We start from the raw sequence: 18,701 nt of genomic DNA, 5'->3' as shown, positions 1-18,701 counted from the left end.
GTGATCGTTCGAAATTTTCAGCACCACAAGTGAGAGCTTTCTCTATTCTTCACAATTTCATCATTTGTGCTTTTGTCTTCCCCAAGTTACAGCTACTTACTAGTTCTGGTACGAAAACAGCTTGCGTCTAACTTCTCACCAAATGCGCCGTAATATATAGGCAACAAGTCAATTTGGCCCCTAAAACATCTTCAATGGCGCCTAAAAATCGGGCTTGATGCGCCACATGGTCCTCACTCAAAAGTGAGTTTCGAACACTGTTTTCGCCCCTCCTTTTTTCCGCGCTTGTACAGGATGTCTAACGGTCCCCAAAAGTCCCCGATGTTCCCGATCATCCCTACTTTTGGAAGGGTGTCCTCTGACGGCGCACAGTGGATTGAGACAATCCGAAAGGTCGGACAAGAAATGTTTGACTAAAACTGCAAATTTTGACGTTTAATTCGTCACATTTTAAATTTGTGGGGTTCCTCAGGGTGTCTTCCGGTCCTCAAAAGTCCTCAAAAGTCCCCAATACCCCCGATTATCCCCGATTTTGGAAGAGTGTCCGCGATATCCCCGAAAGTCCCCAAATTTCTTGTTCAGGTCCCCAAAAAATGACAAAAGTCGTCCTAAACACCAATATTTTCAAATTTTTCCACCAGCGCGGTATAACCAGGAATAAAAAAACTGAAGTGTTGCTTGGTTTTTCATATTTTTTCATCGGTTCAACATGACTTAAAAATTAGTCGTGTAAAGTACGCATTTTAACGCTCTAACTAGCTCCCTTTCTATCACTATTTCGGGTGGAAAAAAAGTCCCCGATTTTCTTGAAAAAACACCCCTATTAGCCCCCGAAAGTCCCCAATTTTGGTTTTTTATAACTGGGGTAAATTTTAGGGAATTTCATTTTCTAAATTCTGTGGCAACCCTGTAAATAAAATGCACGTCAAAAATCCAGGGTCAGGAAAATCCGAAAAATATCAGGAAATTTGATGTAAGAAATTTTAGGGAACTCTGAGGAAAATCGGCCGTGACACAGAAAATTCTGAGTGTGGGAAGCATTTTTCAACTACACGCAGTTTAGCAAATTCTGAAGTGAAATGTTTGATTCAAGTCATGAAATGTATCAAGTGTGTGAAATGTTTGTTTGTAAAATCAAATCAGTCTCAATTTATTCGTGCAAAAAATCAAGAAAACTCATTTAAATATCAGCGAAAGGCAATCAGAACAAAAGAAAATCTTTCATGGACCAGATTTAAAAACTTGCTCCGAATTAATAATTCTAATGTGCATCAAAAATCGACTGATAGACAAAAAAGGCAGTATTCATACCTGGGAATTCGAAAAAATTATATAGTTTTTCTCAAGCAAATCTGGGGGATGTTGGAAAAACTTTGGATTTTCATCAGGGAAGGAACTCCTGAAATTAGGGAAAGAGCATAGTCAAGAATTCTAGACACCATGATTTAAACTTCAAGGATTCCTGGGGTTGAAAAAAGTGTAAGTTTCCTTTGTAAAAGTGAGTAATTTCTTTTTCCTCGATTTCAGCAAACGGAACACGAGTCAGAAACGAACAACACAGGCACAGCAAATGGAACTGTAGCGCCTCCGCCAAATAGTCTAGCTCTAGCTATACCCGGCTCATTACCAGCGACGACAGTAACGTCACAGTCAGTTGTTGCATCAATAGCTCAAGATAACGCATCAAAGAATCCTCCAAAGAGGCTTCACGTTTCAAACATACCTTTTCGTTTTAGAGAACCTGATCTCAGATCAATGTTCGGCGTGAGTACCCCTTTAGTTACCTCTTAATTCGAATGGACAATTTGCAGGTCTCCGAAATTTCTTGAATTTCATGTTAAAAAGAAAACTGGATTGCATTTTGCAAAAAGGAACCACTAGCATTGCAATGATGCTAAGATTGTTCAACTTCATATTTTGCAATAAAATTGCGGAACTCGTGAAAAACGATGAAATTTAGATGGTAATTTTTGTCTTAAATGTGCAGTTTTTAGCGGGTAAAGTAGAAACTATGAATGGATAATTGGGTTTTTCCTCCAAGACAAAAGAAGTTGCACAATCTTAACAACATTGCAATGCCAGTGGTTCCTTTTTGCAAAATGCAATCCAACTAATGAGTGAACTGAGCATGAGAATATCCTTGGTTTCTGAAATGAACAATCGGGCGTATTTTTGCTAAAAGGAACAATGCGCATAGGGTGTGGATGTAACCCAGTTCCATTTAGCGTAAATACGTCAAATTATTGGAAGATATAAAATATGTTGGATACTCAGCAGCCTGTGACAAGACATACATTTAAATAAATACACACCGCTGGTAATAAGGCAAAAAAAAACCAGTGAAACCATAATGTTTCGGCTGGAAACACCACAGCCTTCTTCAGTTGGATGAATTATAATAAAATTTAAAAACTTAGTACTCTGTTGTATCTTTCCAAATACTTGTTTCAAAAATCCTGGTTTTGGAAAGGTAGGTGTAACCAAGTACTGAGTTTTTAAATTGTATTATTTTTTATCCAGCTGAAGAAGACTGGGATGTTTCTAGCCGAAACGTTTTGGTTCTCTTTGTTTTGTCTAGCCTTGTTATCTGCGGTGTGTATTTATTTGAATTTATTGGATGATGCATGACCAAATGACCTTATGTGTTAAATACATGTTTTCAAATGGAAAATGCCGCCTGATGATGTCACGGATCGGCAGATTTTCTCACTTTTCAATCTTGTTTTCTACAATTTCCGTTATCAGAAGAAAATTATTGAAAATAATGCGATGACAGCTTATCAAGCACTCTCAGATGTAGCAAATTTTTCTTGTAAATACTCCATTGCATGAATGATGAAAAGTTTTTTCTTCAGTTCCTGTTGCTTTTATTGAATGACATTTACTGAATACTTGTTGCCTCCAAAATCACCCTTATAAAAGCACCATGAACACTTTGTATCAAACTGTAAAAATCGGTGAGTGGATGAAACAAGAATATTTCTAATGCAAAAGATCAGCGCATAGAGAAAAATTTGAAAAGGTGGACCATCAAAGTTTATGAATAAAATGTTGTTGTTGTTTTGTAACAAATACTTACATTCATCTATTGTATCTGAAATTAATATTTTGGTGACTTAGTGGAACTTGAGATTCTGAAAAAAACATTCCCCAGAATATCCCCCCCATGATTTTTGTTGATGATCCCTATCACTGTTTCAAACTGGCCATCATACAGACAAATTTTAACCCATGATACGTTACGAACTTCTATTTGTAAGATAGGGGAATGGCTGGCACATTTGTTGACCTGATCATTTTATTGAATTTTCATGTCAGTTATTATTTTGCTAGTCGAGTCGTTAAGTCTCATAATGTTGAATCGTTTCGTTCTCCTTGAGTTCACTTTAAGTTGGTTCTCTGCTTTTCATCTGCCAAAGCAATAAGCAATCGGTACTGTATTTTATTTTTAATGCATTTTTGCTTTCTTTTTGCAGCAATATGGTCCCATTTTAGATGTTGAAATTATTTTTAATGAAAGAGGCTCAAAGGTAAGAAAATCTCCTTGATTTTTTTTTTTTTTTGCGTTTAGTCATATAAGTCTCTCTTTAATAGTTATACATTTTTTCTTGTAGGATATTTTTTCCGTGTCCACTTCTGTTCTTTTTTTCTTGCTGGTATGGTATGTCTTAGCTCATGACTTAGGTTTTAAAGCAGTATGTTCTAATAATGCTACACTGTATCGAACATTAACCATAACCAACTTTTAGCTCTAGTTCCGAATTTGTACATGTTCCATTTGTTGTTTGGTCCTTTAAAATTGCTTTTATCCATTTTCGACGTACCTTACGGCTCTAACGATTCTTGTATTCACCCTCAAGATGTTTTTTTCTTTACTGCATTGGTCGCTTAGAACGTATGAATGTTTCTTACCATTTTCAACGCCTCTAAATTTTTGTGTCTGTGTCAATTTGGCATTACCAGGATTGTGCTGCTCTTTGCCATACTATTGCCTTCTCCAGTGCTCATCTCTTGTTCAATATTTGAACGCTTTCTTCTCATCACCTCTTCAGTTTTCACTTAGTAGCTTTTCATTGAAGTAGAGATAGAAAAAGAGACGATTGCTCTCAAGCTGTATAAATGCACAATATCGTCACGCAGGAGTCACTCACTCCTTTCATCTAACTTTTGAGTTACCTTAAGCTGGGAAATTCATTCCTCAAACCTTTGGTCTATGTTAGCTGTGAGACTTATTTCTTGGCGAATCCAAACTTTTCAAAGTGCTCTGTAGCAATTTCGGCAAGAACATGGACTCGAAGTTCATATGAGTAACACTGGTCTAGCTTGACTATGGTGTTAGAAACTATCAGTCCAGACGCAGGATTTATTTAGAAACTTCATTAATTCAAAAAGCTTCAGACATCAGTTCAAAAGACAATCAGCATCTCTTTCACAAATAGCCATTATTTTGTTGATTATATTCCAACTACTGAGTTATAAAGTTACAAAGATGTTTTCACCAGTTGGTATCTAAATTCTCTCTCTGTCTTCAATTTCCAATAATACCTATCATCAACGGTGAGTTACTCTCCAATGATTTTGTGCCAAAGGCTATTAGGTTGGGATGGAACTCAAGCATATCCCAATTCATCTTTAAGCCAAAAAGTATAGTTTTCACTTTGTCCTGTAAAAAGGGAAAAGTTTCCGTTTCGGTGGTCAAAGCATTAAAAGTTAGATTGAAGACATGTGTGCTGACTCTTCTTGTGTCGTCGCTTTAACCAGATGAAAAAGATAATAGAAGTAGGAATTTTGCCGCAGCTGACTTTTTGAAGTATTCCCTAAACGAGAGTGCGTCAAAGGCATTTTTTAGAGAAAATAATTTCAAGATTTAAGTGAGTGATGCAGAGTTACGTCATGATTCTTTTCAATGCGCCAAGCTACATCATGATTGTTTAGTCATCATGATCAGAATGTGAGCCTATTAAAATTTAGTTATTAATCATCGTTTTTATTTTTTTTATTTGAAAGCAGTTTATTTGCTCGATGAAAGAATCAAAATTTTCAGGTTCAGAACGTTTTGGTGCATGTAGTAATACACTGATGAGAGGAATAGTGAGTTTTTCTAATGCTGAACGAACTAATGTTGAAATGTGGAATCAGCCGACCTGCCACCAGAATTGATTCGGTCAATTGTCAGCACCAGTAAATCATGGCTTTTGGACCAGCTTTAGATCCTAGTATCATCAGATTTTCTCTTGTAATACTTAAATGGCAACCTGCTGTTCCATCCTCCTTTTCATAATATAGGTGATTTACTAGTTCGTGTAGAACACATTAGCAACTTTTGCTGAAAATCCATCCAGTAACTTGAAAGATTAAGAGATGCTTTTACTCAACTTTTCATCAACTTTTCCACAGCACATCATTTGCTGTGTGCTTGCAGTTTTCTTTTCTTAGGGAGTAGAACATCGGTTTTCAGAAATATCCAAGTTAATATTTTTTTCTAGTTTTGTACCAGTAACAGTTTCTTTTTCATTTGTCAAACATCCAGAAATAAGGGTATCATTCTTTGCATACTTGTAGATTTGCCCGAAGGTGTTCAGAGCCATTTTCAATTGTTATTCGTTTCATTCGCTGGATGCGAGTCAGCAAATTTGCTGATCATTGCGTTTTATAATCCTTTTTAGTGTCGTAGTTGTGTCTTTTCAACAGATTATTTTTTCCCTTTTGTTTTTGCGATCCGATTGATGGAATGTTTTTGAAAGAGCACAAACCATTTCTGGATTGTGTTCTGGATCCATTTTGCAACTTGAGTATTATGAGCAAAGCATTTGTATCTTCCTTTCTGTGGATCTCTCAGATGCTTGGTGTTGTTTGCAATTTTTGAGAGTGAAAATATAAGTAAAGGCTCTCTCTCATTTTTTCATCTTTAATATTTTATGCAATAACAACTAGAAAATTGCTCCCGTTTTTTTACTGACATTTGATCTTGCTTAATCTTATTTACGATTGTTTCCCCATAGACATGAGGCTATCGTTAAGTTAGAAAGAGTCTCTTTTCTTCATGGTTCCCTCATTTTAGGACTAGATGCTTACTTTGAGTAGGGGCATATGATACTTTGTAGGGATGCAAGTATCATAAAGCCTCAAAAAAAAATTAAAAAAATAACTAAATGAATAATATGTTATTTTCAGTAATGCTTTTATTTTACTAAAAATACACCCCGCAAGACTTAGTTGTGTCGCATCTTGCCCATCAAATTTGTCCTCTCGTTTTATTTCCTTTTTTTTTAAAAATTAATCTTCATCCGCCAGAGAAGTTTGGGATCAATCGAGTTTGTTCTGTGTGTTTGATATTTCCAGGTCTTGCTGCATTTTCCAGTTTTTTGATGGAATTTTAAGCTGTCTTGCATTTTGATTTGAGTATCCTGCACAGGAGATTCCAGGGCCATAGTTGTTTGATCTCGTAGACTATTATTGAACGAATCATTGTAATTCATTTTCTCTTTCTTTTTGCGTGAATCCGTTTTTATTTTGCTGGCTGCTCTTGTGTCATGTTAATATTTGGAAGGTCCATCACAAGGAAAGATTCTGGGGAATTTCAAAGGAGGACCTGCTTATTTCTATCTGCAGGATCCTAGGAGCAGTCTTGTTTTACCCCTTTATTTGGTCGTTTCCTCAGTTACTGCTCAAGTTTTCCTTTTCAATGCATCTTTCCAAAAGAAATTCCTCTTAATGGGGTTTCTGAAGAAGATGGTTTCTTTTTCATGAGTGCGTCTATTCAGGTATACTCATTTTAGTTGGAACAAATTTTTGCAAGTGAATGTTGGCAGTTTTGTCCTTTCTACTCTATTCTCAATGTTACATTTTTTCAATCCTTAACACACTAAAAATTTCAGGAAATTGAAATGATGTTTTATGAAACACAATGTTTTCTTGCCAATCTAATTCTTACAGACAGAAGGCTGAAATCGCACTGGGAAAAAATAATTGATGATTAATTAGATAGTGTATTTGTGGGGTATGGTATTTTTTCAATTGGCAGTCATGTCAATTTTGAAGCTCTCAGTCTAAAGAGAAAGGCAGAGTGCAGTCTTGCTCTGTTTTTATGGTGCTTCAATGATAATGACTTGGGTGTATCATTTTGCGTAGAGCTTGACTCAGCACTGAAAATGACCAGTTTACCTTTGCCCTATTTCAATTCCATCCTTCCATCACTGCCCCTTTTTTATATATATGAACTTTTGAAGGGATATTTTGGCATTCTTTTTCCCCCCTTCAAATTTCATATGTACCTTCATCAATCACTCTTTACAGTGTGAAAGCATCTTTTGCAAGGGTCTACGTTTGATACCTGAACAACAGGAAGCAAACGTTTGGAAACAGACCGAGACCTTTTACGTTGATAAAGTTTTATTTCTCTGTCTAAAACATGTTGGATTACATTATTTTTAAATGAAATGAAGCTTCTTTGTCAAAAAATTTTAATCAACATTGCATGCAAAAACCAATCTCTAAGTCATTTTGAAGATAACTTGAGATCTTTCTCGAAGAGATTTCATGAATTAGTTACTGTGTTTAATTATCACAATTTTACATTTATTATTTTTTTATTTTTAAATTTATTCTTTTGTGTGCAAATTACAATACTGTTATGCCCAGCAACAGTAAGAGCTTTGTAAATGTCATCTTGCAAAACCTCTGAAATGTAGCGCATCTTCGATCACATCCAAGTCATTCTCACTGCGTTTCAGATAGCTTTTTGAACCTTTCATATATTTCTAGTGTTTTCAGTATCTGTGCAAATTAATATTTTCCTTCTGTTGTTACTATTTATAATTTTGATCCTTCTTTTTCACTTCTTCATCCGTCATTTTTTACTTTTTCAGGTGGCATTTTTAATAATTTTTATCGGTTTGTTTTTGTGATCTAATGAAATGCTTATTTTTAAAACAAATTCATGGCACCTCAGTATCATTCATCTACCTTTTATTATAACGCTATTCTAGAGTGTCAATTTATGTATGGCTATGTTTCCTGACTTCCCACATTAGATTTTTGCCTCAGGGTTAGCTAGGTTGTAACCGAATTATAAAAGAGTCAAAATGCGTAGCTGTCCTGCTCTTCTTTTAAATTTGATTTATCTTCTCCTCAAGGTGGGTTTTGCCAGTCAAGCTTTAAAGTTGTATTATTGGGCTTTTGAGCGTGTCTCTTGATGCCTAAAAGCTGTTTCAGCATATGAAAAAAAAAAAATCATTTGACAATGTAATTAAACGTGCAGATTTTATCGAAAAAAATCAATTAGAAAATCAGTTATCTAGGAGGAAAATTTTCTAAGAGTAGCTCTTGTCTACGGTCAGAGTTTTCCACAAGGAAAAAGGTAAACTTGTCTTTTCCTCCTGGAGTCAGTTCTGACTACAAGATAAATTTTCAGTTATCTAGCATAGTGAAGATCCTGCCTTTAAAGAATGCCTTGACTTCTAAGACTCATAATTTTGAAAAGTTATTTCCAAGCACATTTCCTTCTGTTCTATCGGGACCTTTTCTGTTTTAATTCTCTGCAGATTAAGTATCTAAAGCAGCAAAAGTTTAATTGATTTTCTCTGCATGACAAAACGCTTCTGCATACTAGTATTTTTTTTTTTTTTTTGTTCCACTTGTGAATTAATTCTTTTCTCAAATTAAGAGGAGCAAGCTTGTTTTTTCGGGTAGTGTTCAGTAATAGAGAAGCCAACTCATTTTCAACCTAGCTAACCCAAAATTGCACGTGTGGAGCCCAAAAAGAAGTAAAAATATCCTAACATCCGAGCAATACCGAGGGGAGAAGGGAAAGTAATGTTTCTTTATAGCACAGAACATTCAACTGATTCGTGACGTGGCTTCAAGACTTAGTCGCGCAGCCAAATTGAATAATTCTCTTAAAAAAAAGGAGCAATCCTCGTAAGACCTCTAAGGTACATTGAGTATTTTTTATTTTGGCTACCATACCAGAACTTGCAAATAAGATCAAGGGCCACTCATAAATTATGTCATGCTGTAGAGGTAGGGAACGGTGACACTGTGCAACGGTATGTAAAAATAAGTGGCAAGAGCCAACTGCTCATAAATGTCTCAGTAGTTTTGGTCAAGGAATCTTCAAGAAATTCGGTTCTCTGTATACATGTCAGGGGGATGTAACGATTCAGGACATAAGTATTATTCACTCTCCAGGTTTACTGCCGTACTAAGGAAGAACGCCGTATGAACATTCAAGAGTTGCCAAATTTCCTTGGATAAAATATTTATTTTTGAGGAGAGTCATGAATATTTTTCCTTGATATTTTCAAAAACTTAAGGTGAAACTGCGAACAAGATTATCTGAAAAATTGGAAGAAAAATGTTCATAGGGTTACCAAGAAATTCGTGTTTCATCAAAGGAAATCTGGCTACGCCTGAAGGTTTATACAGCGGTTTTCCTTAGCATGGCAGTTTAGTTCTGCTGACAAAGAGAGAGGAAGGGCTGAATTTTCGATTATGAGCATGACCTAATTTGTAAAAGGCCCCTGATATCCACTCTTTCATGCTGAAACAATTAAGAAACATTATTCTGCACTAATTTATGTACTGAAGGTGATGTAATTTGCCAATCAGACCGATTGCTCATGATTTTATTTTTGACCACTGAATTGATTTATTTTTTAATTGATTTTAATGCAGTGAAATCATATTGTTGATGAATGCATGTTTTGTCTGTCTTGCATGCAGGGATTTGGTTTCGTAACATTCGCAAATAGTGCTGATGCAGACCAAGCACGCGAGAGACTTCATGGCACCGTGGTTGAGGGCAGAAAAATTGAGGTGTGCATGAAAGATGAAACACAACCTCGCCGGTAGCACTAAACATCTTCTGTGTTCTCCTTAGTTATTGACACAATAATTTCTAGTGTTCGTTTTTAATTGCTTTTGTCCAATCTATCTTTAAGTTTTACGAAATAAGTAATGAAGCTTCCGAGTCGTTGTTTCATTGGCGATTGAGTGCCCCCCCTCTTTGCTATGCCCACTTCAACTTCCTCGTAGCGACTGAATTACTCAGAATCACCAAGCCAGGTCAAGGGTGTCTATTTGCGCAAAAGATCCAAAATAACCCAGTGCAAAATCACTGTAAGTCAGAATCTGTTCGGGTCTAACGATTGCCTCTCATCAAGTCGTTGGATTTTTTTTTTAACGTTTTATTTGCCTCTCCAAAAGAATCTCTCCAAATTTTGTTCAACACTCATTCCCTATGCAAGAATTTGCATTTATGAAGTAAAACAAAAACAAAGAAACAAGAAAAAAATTGGACCATTGTACGAAATCAAAATAATTTAAACTTATTCAAAATTGCATTTGTTTCTGATTTCCAATTGACAGCAGGTGGCTGCAATAACAGCCCATACGAAAGAACCTTGTTTTGAGAAGAATGCATTCGAAGTTCAAAATTATGGATAACTTGTCGCGTTTTGAGAAACTGAATGAGTTTTCTTGTGTTCTCATAGTTAGAACCCTTAAAAGTCAAAGGAAAGTTGCTTAAAGATTTAGACTTATTTGTTTTTACATATAACATGGTTTTTGCGTGTGGGCTGTTTTCTCAGTCGCTTTCTTAACTGTGGGAAGATAGAAGTTTCAATTGGGACTAAGCTCTATAACATCTAGCGGATTGGAGAAGAGATGTTTGCCCCCCATATCTAAGGCAGGATTTTCTTTGTACGAGTGATAGTAAAGAGAGTCCTCCACTTGGTTATCAGCGGGCTGATTATTGAAATTTATAGACAAAGAAGATAGAAGGGATTTGGAGGGATCCTTTTGGTGGAAGTGGGTGGCTGCTGTAGACATAAGAGGCAGGTAATAGGCTAACTAATGGCAACCAACAGGAGACCCTTTGGTGAGTCCATCATTTTCCCCTTTAGTCTCCAAGAACAACCAGTTTCAACCAATGGGATTGCTCCAACTCCCTATGTCTTTGTCTATTGCTATGTATATCAATTTCAATAATCAGACTGCAGGCGTATGTTGTAGACACTCTTGAGCAAAAAGAAAAAAATATCCCCAAGGAACAACAACTCGATCATATCTGGCCTTGGTTCTTAACGTAAGACTCGAGCATAATTGACCAGTGGCAAAGTTGCAGGAATCTTCCCTGTTATGTGTTGCTGTAACATAATCGCTTTGTGGCAAGTAATTTCATGCCACTCATTAAAAATATTCTCATTCGCTTGCATTTTGCATTGAGCTTTGTTCAATTCTATAATGATGTCTGCTCCGGGACCAGAAGTAGGTGTATTCGCTGTGAATGCACTGAGTAATCCACTTTGTAATTGATTAACAGCACTCATATCATTTTCATCATTGTTCTTAGTATGAGGCTAATGACAGTTGGAGCAAGCTCAACTTGATATTCTTAGAATTCTGTCACAAATTTTATGTTGCACGACTTATTAATAACTAGATTCTTTGCAAATCGACAAATCTCACTTACAAGGGAATCTAGAAAGGCTGCATCATCTGATGAATTGCCCCTTTCCCCTTTGATTTCCTAATATCAGAGTGGCTTCCCGAATTATTCTCATAGGAGCCTCTCAACCAACTTGAAAATTGCTCGAATCCTTTACATTTAAAGACAACTTTCAGACGAGGTTGAAAAGTCAACGAGTTGGATGCCCAAAAATTTGAATATGATTACGTCATCGTCTCATTTGGTTCTACAGTCAGTTTTGACGAGCAGATAAAAATACCTTGTCAGATGGGAGATCCAAACTGAAAATCTTGGTACCTTCCTGTGTTTCTCAGCAAAGTAATGTCAAAGGCCAAAGCACAATTTTATTTTTACTTAGGTGCTGGGGCTTGAATGAATTCGCTCGGCTAGTAGTCGCATTGTCAGTTGGTTCGTTCGTAAATAAGTGTCTACTTTAGTTTTGAAAAGTATTTTCTCTGTTTGCCATCCGTGATTGTATGTATATATATTTTTTCAAATTTTCATATTTATGCATTTTGACCTTAAGATGGCAGTGCGAAATGTAAGGCAATTCTGACCTGTTGACCGGTAAGCAGACGATCAAAGGTGAGTCCCTCTCCAGTAACCAAACAACTGATGACTGATGAAACAAATTATTTAGGATCCAACTAGGGTTAAATTCTGTGAATTACATGAGCCAGGCAGAAATCTTCTATCAAATCTCCGTTCAGGTACCCGATAAATTCATCAGACTTGAGTGCTGACGCAGTATTGAAGTATTTTTGTTTGATGTTAACGTGGGGTCCATTCAAAATTAGTCCCTCAGTTAAATCTTCACAAATTATCCCTCAGACATAGTTAAAGTCAGGGCAGTTTCTCATAAATTTAACAGAAAAATTTTTTAACAAATGCATTGCAGTAAGGTATTATTGACCTAAGTTGATAGGCTAACCATTCACTGAAATGTGGTGTGAAATCCTTATTCTTCCTGGAAACTTTTATTAAGTCAGAAATTTCAATGGAATATAAATGCAGTCAGGGACTTGCCTCCATCTTCTGAATGATTGTCTTGTTTATGTATGATGCCACCGTTTTGCTTAGAACAGTCTTGTAACATTGCCGGGAAGCCATTTAAATGCATAAATATTCAAAATATCCTCATCATTTCAATTTTACATGTCTCCAATTATTTCACTATTTCTCTCAGACGAACTATCGCAAACTGTATCTCAATATTTACTACTGCTAAAGGGATCATTTTCAGTTGAATGTAAGTTGAAAGTCAACCAAGTCAGATCGAACTGAAAAACGTATCACGAAATATCCAATTTGCAAATTCTTCTCTTTACCATTCGTACTTTAGGCAATGATCAAGGATCAAGTGTTTCTTATAATCTAACTTTTTAGTTTATTTAACTTTGTGTTGAATCAGCAATAAACCACTGGACAAATTGCAACTTTAACACAAACAACAACCCAAGGTAAAGAGGAAACATATCAGAATGTTTAAATTAGTAACTTGTTAAGCAATCCATTATTATCTTAGTATCAGGCCAAATAATGAGGCCTTTAAATGCCCATTATTAGGGCAAGCTGGAAGTAGTCTTTTTAAAATTTTGATCTGCCACACTTAAGGCTATAATCATGGGATTGAAGTACAAATGTATACCCTCTGTTAACATAAAAACACTCAGCCACATTACACTGTAAGTTTTACGTTTTTCAGTTTGACTGTTCGTTCACATATCATTTTTAATGTAGTCGGTTGTGTAAGCTAAAACAACACAGATCCAAAGTTATTTTATCTCTTTAAGATTTGAAATGATGATGATCAAGTATTACGGATAAGCAGTCTCATCAATAAAGAGAGACAGTCACAGTAAGTGAAAAATGGTAAGAAGAAAATGTAACCTGACGCAGGCAGGACAAAAACCAAATTATTCGCAAAAGACGAATGACAATGCTGTTATGATGAATTTTGATAGCTGTAATTGCCGCTTGTACCCACTCCTTGTGAGTCTTTTCATTCGTACCGCCAGACATTATCTTCTTGTTTCTCTGTTCTCGTCAATCCTTTCTCTTGAGCAACCTCAGATGTACCTACTCTACTGTATAACTTTTCATGTGGCAACTATCGGAGGTAGTTTTGGAATCTCAGCCAAAATTTTAGCATTTTGAATTAATTTCGTAGATTTTTGTGTCTACTAACTGGACTTGTGCCTCCTCAATTCATTGATTGTTTTGCTTCAGATTGCGTTTAGCTCCTCTATTTTCAATTTTCCTCTAATTATTTTCTTTGTTATCTCTTCCTGCCATTTCAGTCCGCACCTTTTTTCATTTTGATTTTTAGTTTTATCAGACCCTTGAGAACGAAAGAAGAACTCATGTTAATGTCTAGGTTTAGTCTAGAATAAGTTTTCGCTCCGTAATCGGTGCTTCCATTCCGATTCTGACGACTATTAGTCGCATTACTGTCTTCATTTTTTTAAGTCATTTACTATAAAATGATTTGTAGCATGAGTAGATACCCATTGAAATATTCAAAGAAAAAAAATCGATAAAATTTAAAATGTTATAGCAGGAAACCTCTCTTTTCACACAGGTAATTTTTCGTTTGCAGTCAAAATTTATCTATTTAATGTTTCAAAAGTGGTGCTAACTTGCCATGTTTCATATTTGATGATCACCTTAGGCTTTTTTCTCATCAACTTCAAAGACACATTCCCTCCAGTTAGGCATTAGCTTTCTGTGGAAGCAGTGGGTCGTCAAAATCTGGGAAATGATTTATTTCATAGATTAAAGGTCAAGAAGTAGAAATTTGCTCTAAGTGACTAAGTCACAACTTCTGACCTATTCAATTAAATTTAGAGCTGTTAGTGCAGGAAAATTTTTTGCAGATCTCATGAGAAGCAAGCCTAAAGTTACGTGGTAGATCCAAATTTTATTCTTTGAGAAAGCATATCAGAAAGTTTCTAAGTTACTCTGAAAGCTTTGTTCCCAGAAGTAACAAACTGTATTTCAGGAATAATTTTTACTTAGTACAGAAAATTATTTTTATTTTCGAAGTTTTGGATGATACAAAATCGTCTACTTTTTAACAGAGTACCATGAAATGTGCACCTCAGAAGCTTTCAGAAGACGATTCGTCCGCAGTGTCAATAAAACTAAAATGAACAGTACAGGCAATATTTTTGTTCACTAGAATAGTAGATCCAAATTCCAAACTGACTCCTTGGGAGATTCGGGTAGCCTTGAATGCGTCAACTAAGGTCCAAACGAATCTACCATGTTCTGTTAGGCTTGAACGATTTTTAGTTGTTGAAATATACTGAGGGGCTAGGTTATGAAAATTTGTTTGATGTGCTATTAATTTGACATTCCTTTGCTGATCTTTGGAAGCAATAATTGGCGGTGTTATCTATTGCCGCTGCATTGTGTCCAATGGTGACGTTTGCTAACATTGGCGAGACACCTAGTTAGATCTCTGGTGCTCAGACATACCAGAATTCTGTCGGTTGGTAAGTCAGCGAAATTTAATATTTCTTGCACTCGTCCTTTGAATTAATTTCCAATGCAGTTTTGTATTCATATCTTTTCCACCTCATAAGTTTAATGGTTGCGATAATTACCCGCTCATCCTATCCTATGTTGTCATGCTCATCTCTAATATCATTTTCTCGCCCCCTAAATCATAAATATCTCACAAGTGGTTAGGATTTGCTCTCCAGCCACCTGATCTCACATCTAAGCATGTGTTCACCAGAGAGATATATACTTATTTTTATTTTTTCAAAGTACACATTTACTTTTTTGCAGGGCATCAACACATTTAACTTGACTACAAAAAGTAGCAGTACTATAGAAGACAAAAAAAGTTTTAAAAAAAAACAACAACTAGTTTCCTTCAAATTCTTTAAATCCGAACCATTTTAAAATGATCCTATCTTCAATGAAAGTTTTTTAAGGTCATGTGCCAATGCTAGTAGCCATCATATTGACTATAATTAGAACTGCTTTTCAAATTTTTCCCACTGTCTGTATCAATTGATATCATTCAAATTGTGATTTTAAGCTTTTATCATTTGCATTAAGGAAACTCATTTGACTCAAACATTTGATTTTCATTTGAAACATTTCATGAACTCGGTAAAAAACAGTGAAAAAACGGCGAATGAGTCAGTTAAGCACAGAGGTAGATGTTAGTGTGAGCAGCTGTGTGCCCATTTTCAAAGTTGATCCAAATTGTTTAGCACTCTCTACGATTATTCCTAACATCCAAGCGGCACATGGTTTACGGCAAAATTAATGAGCCCTGTAGAAGAATTTTGGTTAACGGATTTGATTTCTATCAATAATTATAGACCACAGGAAATCAGGCCTGTCCTGTAAACAAAATATATACATGGTGACGCATCATTGCTATATTAACCCGAGCACAACAATTGAAAATTATAATGATTAAATTATATTTATCAAACTTTTCGCCCTTTGAGGTAATTTATTCCTGTGCATGTGTTTACTTGTTCTTGGCGTTCAAAGTATATCCATACTTAAAAAAAATGATGACAAGTTCAATATAATAATTAATTACTTGAAGATAATGATAAACAGATGACTACTAAAAAGTAGGTGGCTTTCAAAACCTTTTTTTTAAATTTAATTTTAATTCTTGAAACCTCCAAATACTCGAATCTGTATGGCTCAACAACATTTTGCCTCCTTTTTTATTCATTTATTTACATATTGTTCGTGCCTAGAGTGGCTATAAACCTCCTAGTATCCATTATTTTTTCCTCATTTTTCTTTCATTATTTGAGAATTTATATTTAAGTTTGTCTCTGATAAGTGGTGATCGGAACGATGGTTCCTGTTTTCGTGAAATAGCACTGGACCGACCTGAAGCAATCAAAAATCACTGAAAATTTCGTCTGGAATTGAATATTAGAGTTGAACGATTCAATGGCCTCTACAGACCACTGAATAAATCACAAAATTGAGCACCACTACACATGTTCACCCATCAAAATTGCATATAGAATTTAGTGGACACATCGAAACTTTCCAACTTCAACTTATAAGTCAAGATTTAACATTTTTTTTTGAGTACCTCAGTTTACTGCCCGATATCTTTAACTTCAGTATCTTCAAGAGTCAAATCAAACACCAATCTTATTCCATAATGGTTTAAGATGAAAGAATTTCTCTGTGCATTCAGTTTTATTTTTTACAAGATCAGAGGTAGGTTGCTTGTATCACAAGTTTAAGAAAGTATGTGTCAAGTCAAATTTCATTTTTTTGCAAGTCAGATAAGATTGCGCTCAATGGTCAGTATCAATTTTCGTCTTTTTGTGAGCAGATAATTTGAATTTAAGTAACCGCCAATTTCTCATTTATGAGTTAGTTTTGGAAAATGTTTTCCATGTGAAATTTTGATGAATGAGCATGTCTTTGAAAGTTCAATCCCTACTCTGTCTAGTGATCCATCGTATAATTTAAAAAATAGAAAAATTTAACGTTATGATCATTCTCTTCATTATGAAGTCTCTATGGTGGTATGATTCTTTAGGTCAAAACAATTGCTTACCACTTGCACTGCAAAATTTTAGCCTTTATTTTGTGTTCTAAGACCAAAAATCTGTCACTGAATAATAAAAACGGCCAGTTGAGTGACCGCTCATGTACTACTAATGATCAGCTCCAGATTTTTTACTTTATTTTTTGTACTTTTTCCCTCTGATCCTAAATAATTTTCCTATCTTATCATATCCATCTGTTTAAGTGCTACTGGTTTGAGGTTTGTTCACCTTTCATTATTTTATTCTTTCTATTATTTTTTTAGTTTAATTAATATGTATTCATGAACATTGTGTAAGAAGGAAACAATGAAAAATTGAGCAAAATTAGTGTTTTACCAACTTATTCAGTTAATATGAAGCCCCTGTTCACTATCCTTATCATTGTCTACCGCCTGAAAGAATGTATTTTGATTGTTCTTTTTCAGTATTTCTCATTGACATTTTATTTTTTTACAGGAGAACCGTTGCATGCCTGACATTTCCAGTGCTTCTGTATTAGTGAGAAAAGACATTGAAAGTTTCAGATATGCTTGTACAATGGTTCTTTTATGGAAAATAGAACGTTTGTGGGAATACTGAAACAGCGCAAACGAGACATGTTCCTTCTAGCAAGAAATGTCGTAATGTGTAGTTCCATGTAAATGATAACGTTAAGCCTTCAGCATTTCAAACTAAAAGTATTTTTCCGTTAAATGTTCAGTAGATAATTAGAAGCAACTTGGTTTCGTTAAGAAAAGGAATAAATTAGCTGGTCCTCTAAAATTTTACATTCCAAAGCAAACATCTAAGTTACATAATCACTTATCAATAAATATTTTATTCAACTTAAAATTTCACCATAAATATTTTTCTAATTCTACTTTTTTTTCTCTTCTTTTCTCATGAAATATTGCAGGTGAATAACGCCACTGCTCGTGTACAGACGAAACGGACAGTACCTATACCTAATGGTAAGTTCTCATCAATTTCCGCACACATTTCTGCTATGCTGTGCTGAAGATAAATGCCATATTGACTGCAAAACTGCAGAAATGGGCATCTAGTTTGTCGTTTCCATTCTATTTCAACGAGAATATATGAAAGCTGTTGCTTGAAACTTTCACTGACCACTCCTCACACAGAGAAGACAAATCAGGGAAGTTCTCAAAAAAAAGTTTGCGCATTTTTTTTCTTAGATGAGGGGAAAAATCTGCTACAGTGCCCCCACCATTAGGGTCGTCGAAATACCCGGACGGCAGCGGCCATCAGCCAATGAAGAGCCGCCGAAGCGACCCCTAACCGACCCGACGGCTGTGAGATGGAAAAACCCGGTTATGTACCCTCAGCCCTTAAGGCACCCGATCTTATGCGGCTGGAAAAGGGGGCAGCCTACACATGACTCAGCTCCGCGGGTGCGTCAAACCTGATATCCCCAATTGGATAGCCTGCGGTAAACAGGGCCAGAGACCCGAAGGTTTCTGACCCACAAGAGGCATTTATTCATTTAGAACTTGAATTATGACACCGTGAACCGAGTTACGCATTTCTGCCAGTTCCACCATCGATATGAGCATTTGAACGCAGAGAATTTCCCCAAGTCTTTAAAATTCAGAATGTTTCTGAAAAATTGAATGTCATTTAGAAAAATGCAGCTTTGTCTGAATGTTCAACGGGTGTTCACTCTTCATTCTTAGCTC

At 35.6% G+C, this 18,701-nt stretch overlaps 1 protein-coding gene across 8 annotated transcripts in view; it reads left to right on the top strand.

The window, feature by feature from the left end:
* Positions 1–18,701, top strand: part of LOC109037236 (RNA-binding Fox protein 1) — a 108,813-nt gene that overhangs the window by 67,613 nt on the left and 22,499 nt on the right. For 6 of the 8 annotated variants that reach the window (XM_019051804.2, XM_019051806.2, XM_019051803.2 and 3 more), the window contains 4 exons: positions 1,528–1,764; positions 3,477–3,530; positions 9,724–9,816; positions 17,921–17,975. In XM_019051804.2, coding sequence (XP_018907349.1) covers positions 1,528–1,764; positions 3,477–3,530; positions 9,724–9,816; positions 17,921–17,975 — 439 coding nt within the window. The remainder of the gene's footprint in view (positions 1–1,527; positions 1,765–3,476; positions 3,531–9,723; positions 9,817–17,920; positions 17,976–18,701) is intronic. The other 2 variants (XM_072303080.1, XM_072303082.1) reach the window with 1 other exon arrangement.

Source organism: Bemisia tabaci, chromosome 8 (genome assembly GCF_918797505.1).
Source record: "Bemisia tabaci chromosome 8, PGI_BMITA_v3".
NCBI classification, from domain to species: Eukaryota; Metazoa; Arthropoda; class Insecta; order Hemiptera; family Aleyrodidae; genus Bemisia; species Bemisia tabaci.
This window is presented reverse-complemented; position numbering and strand designations above follow the sequence as displayed.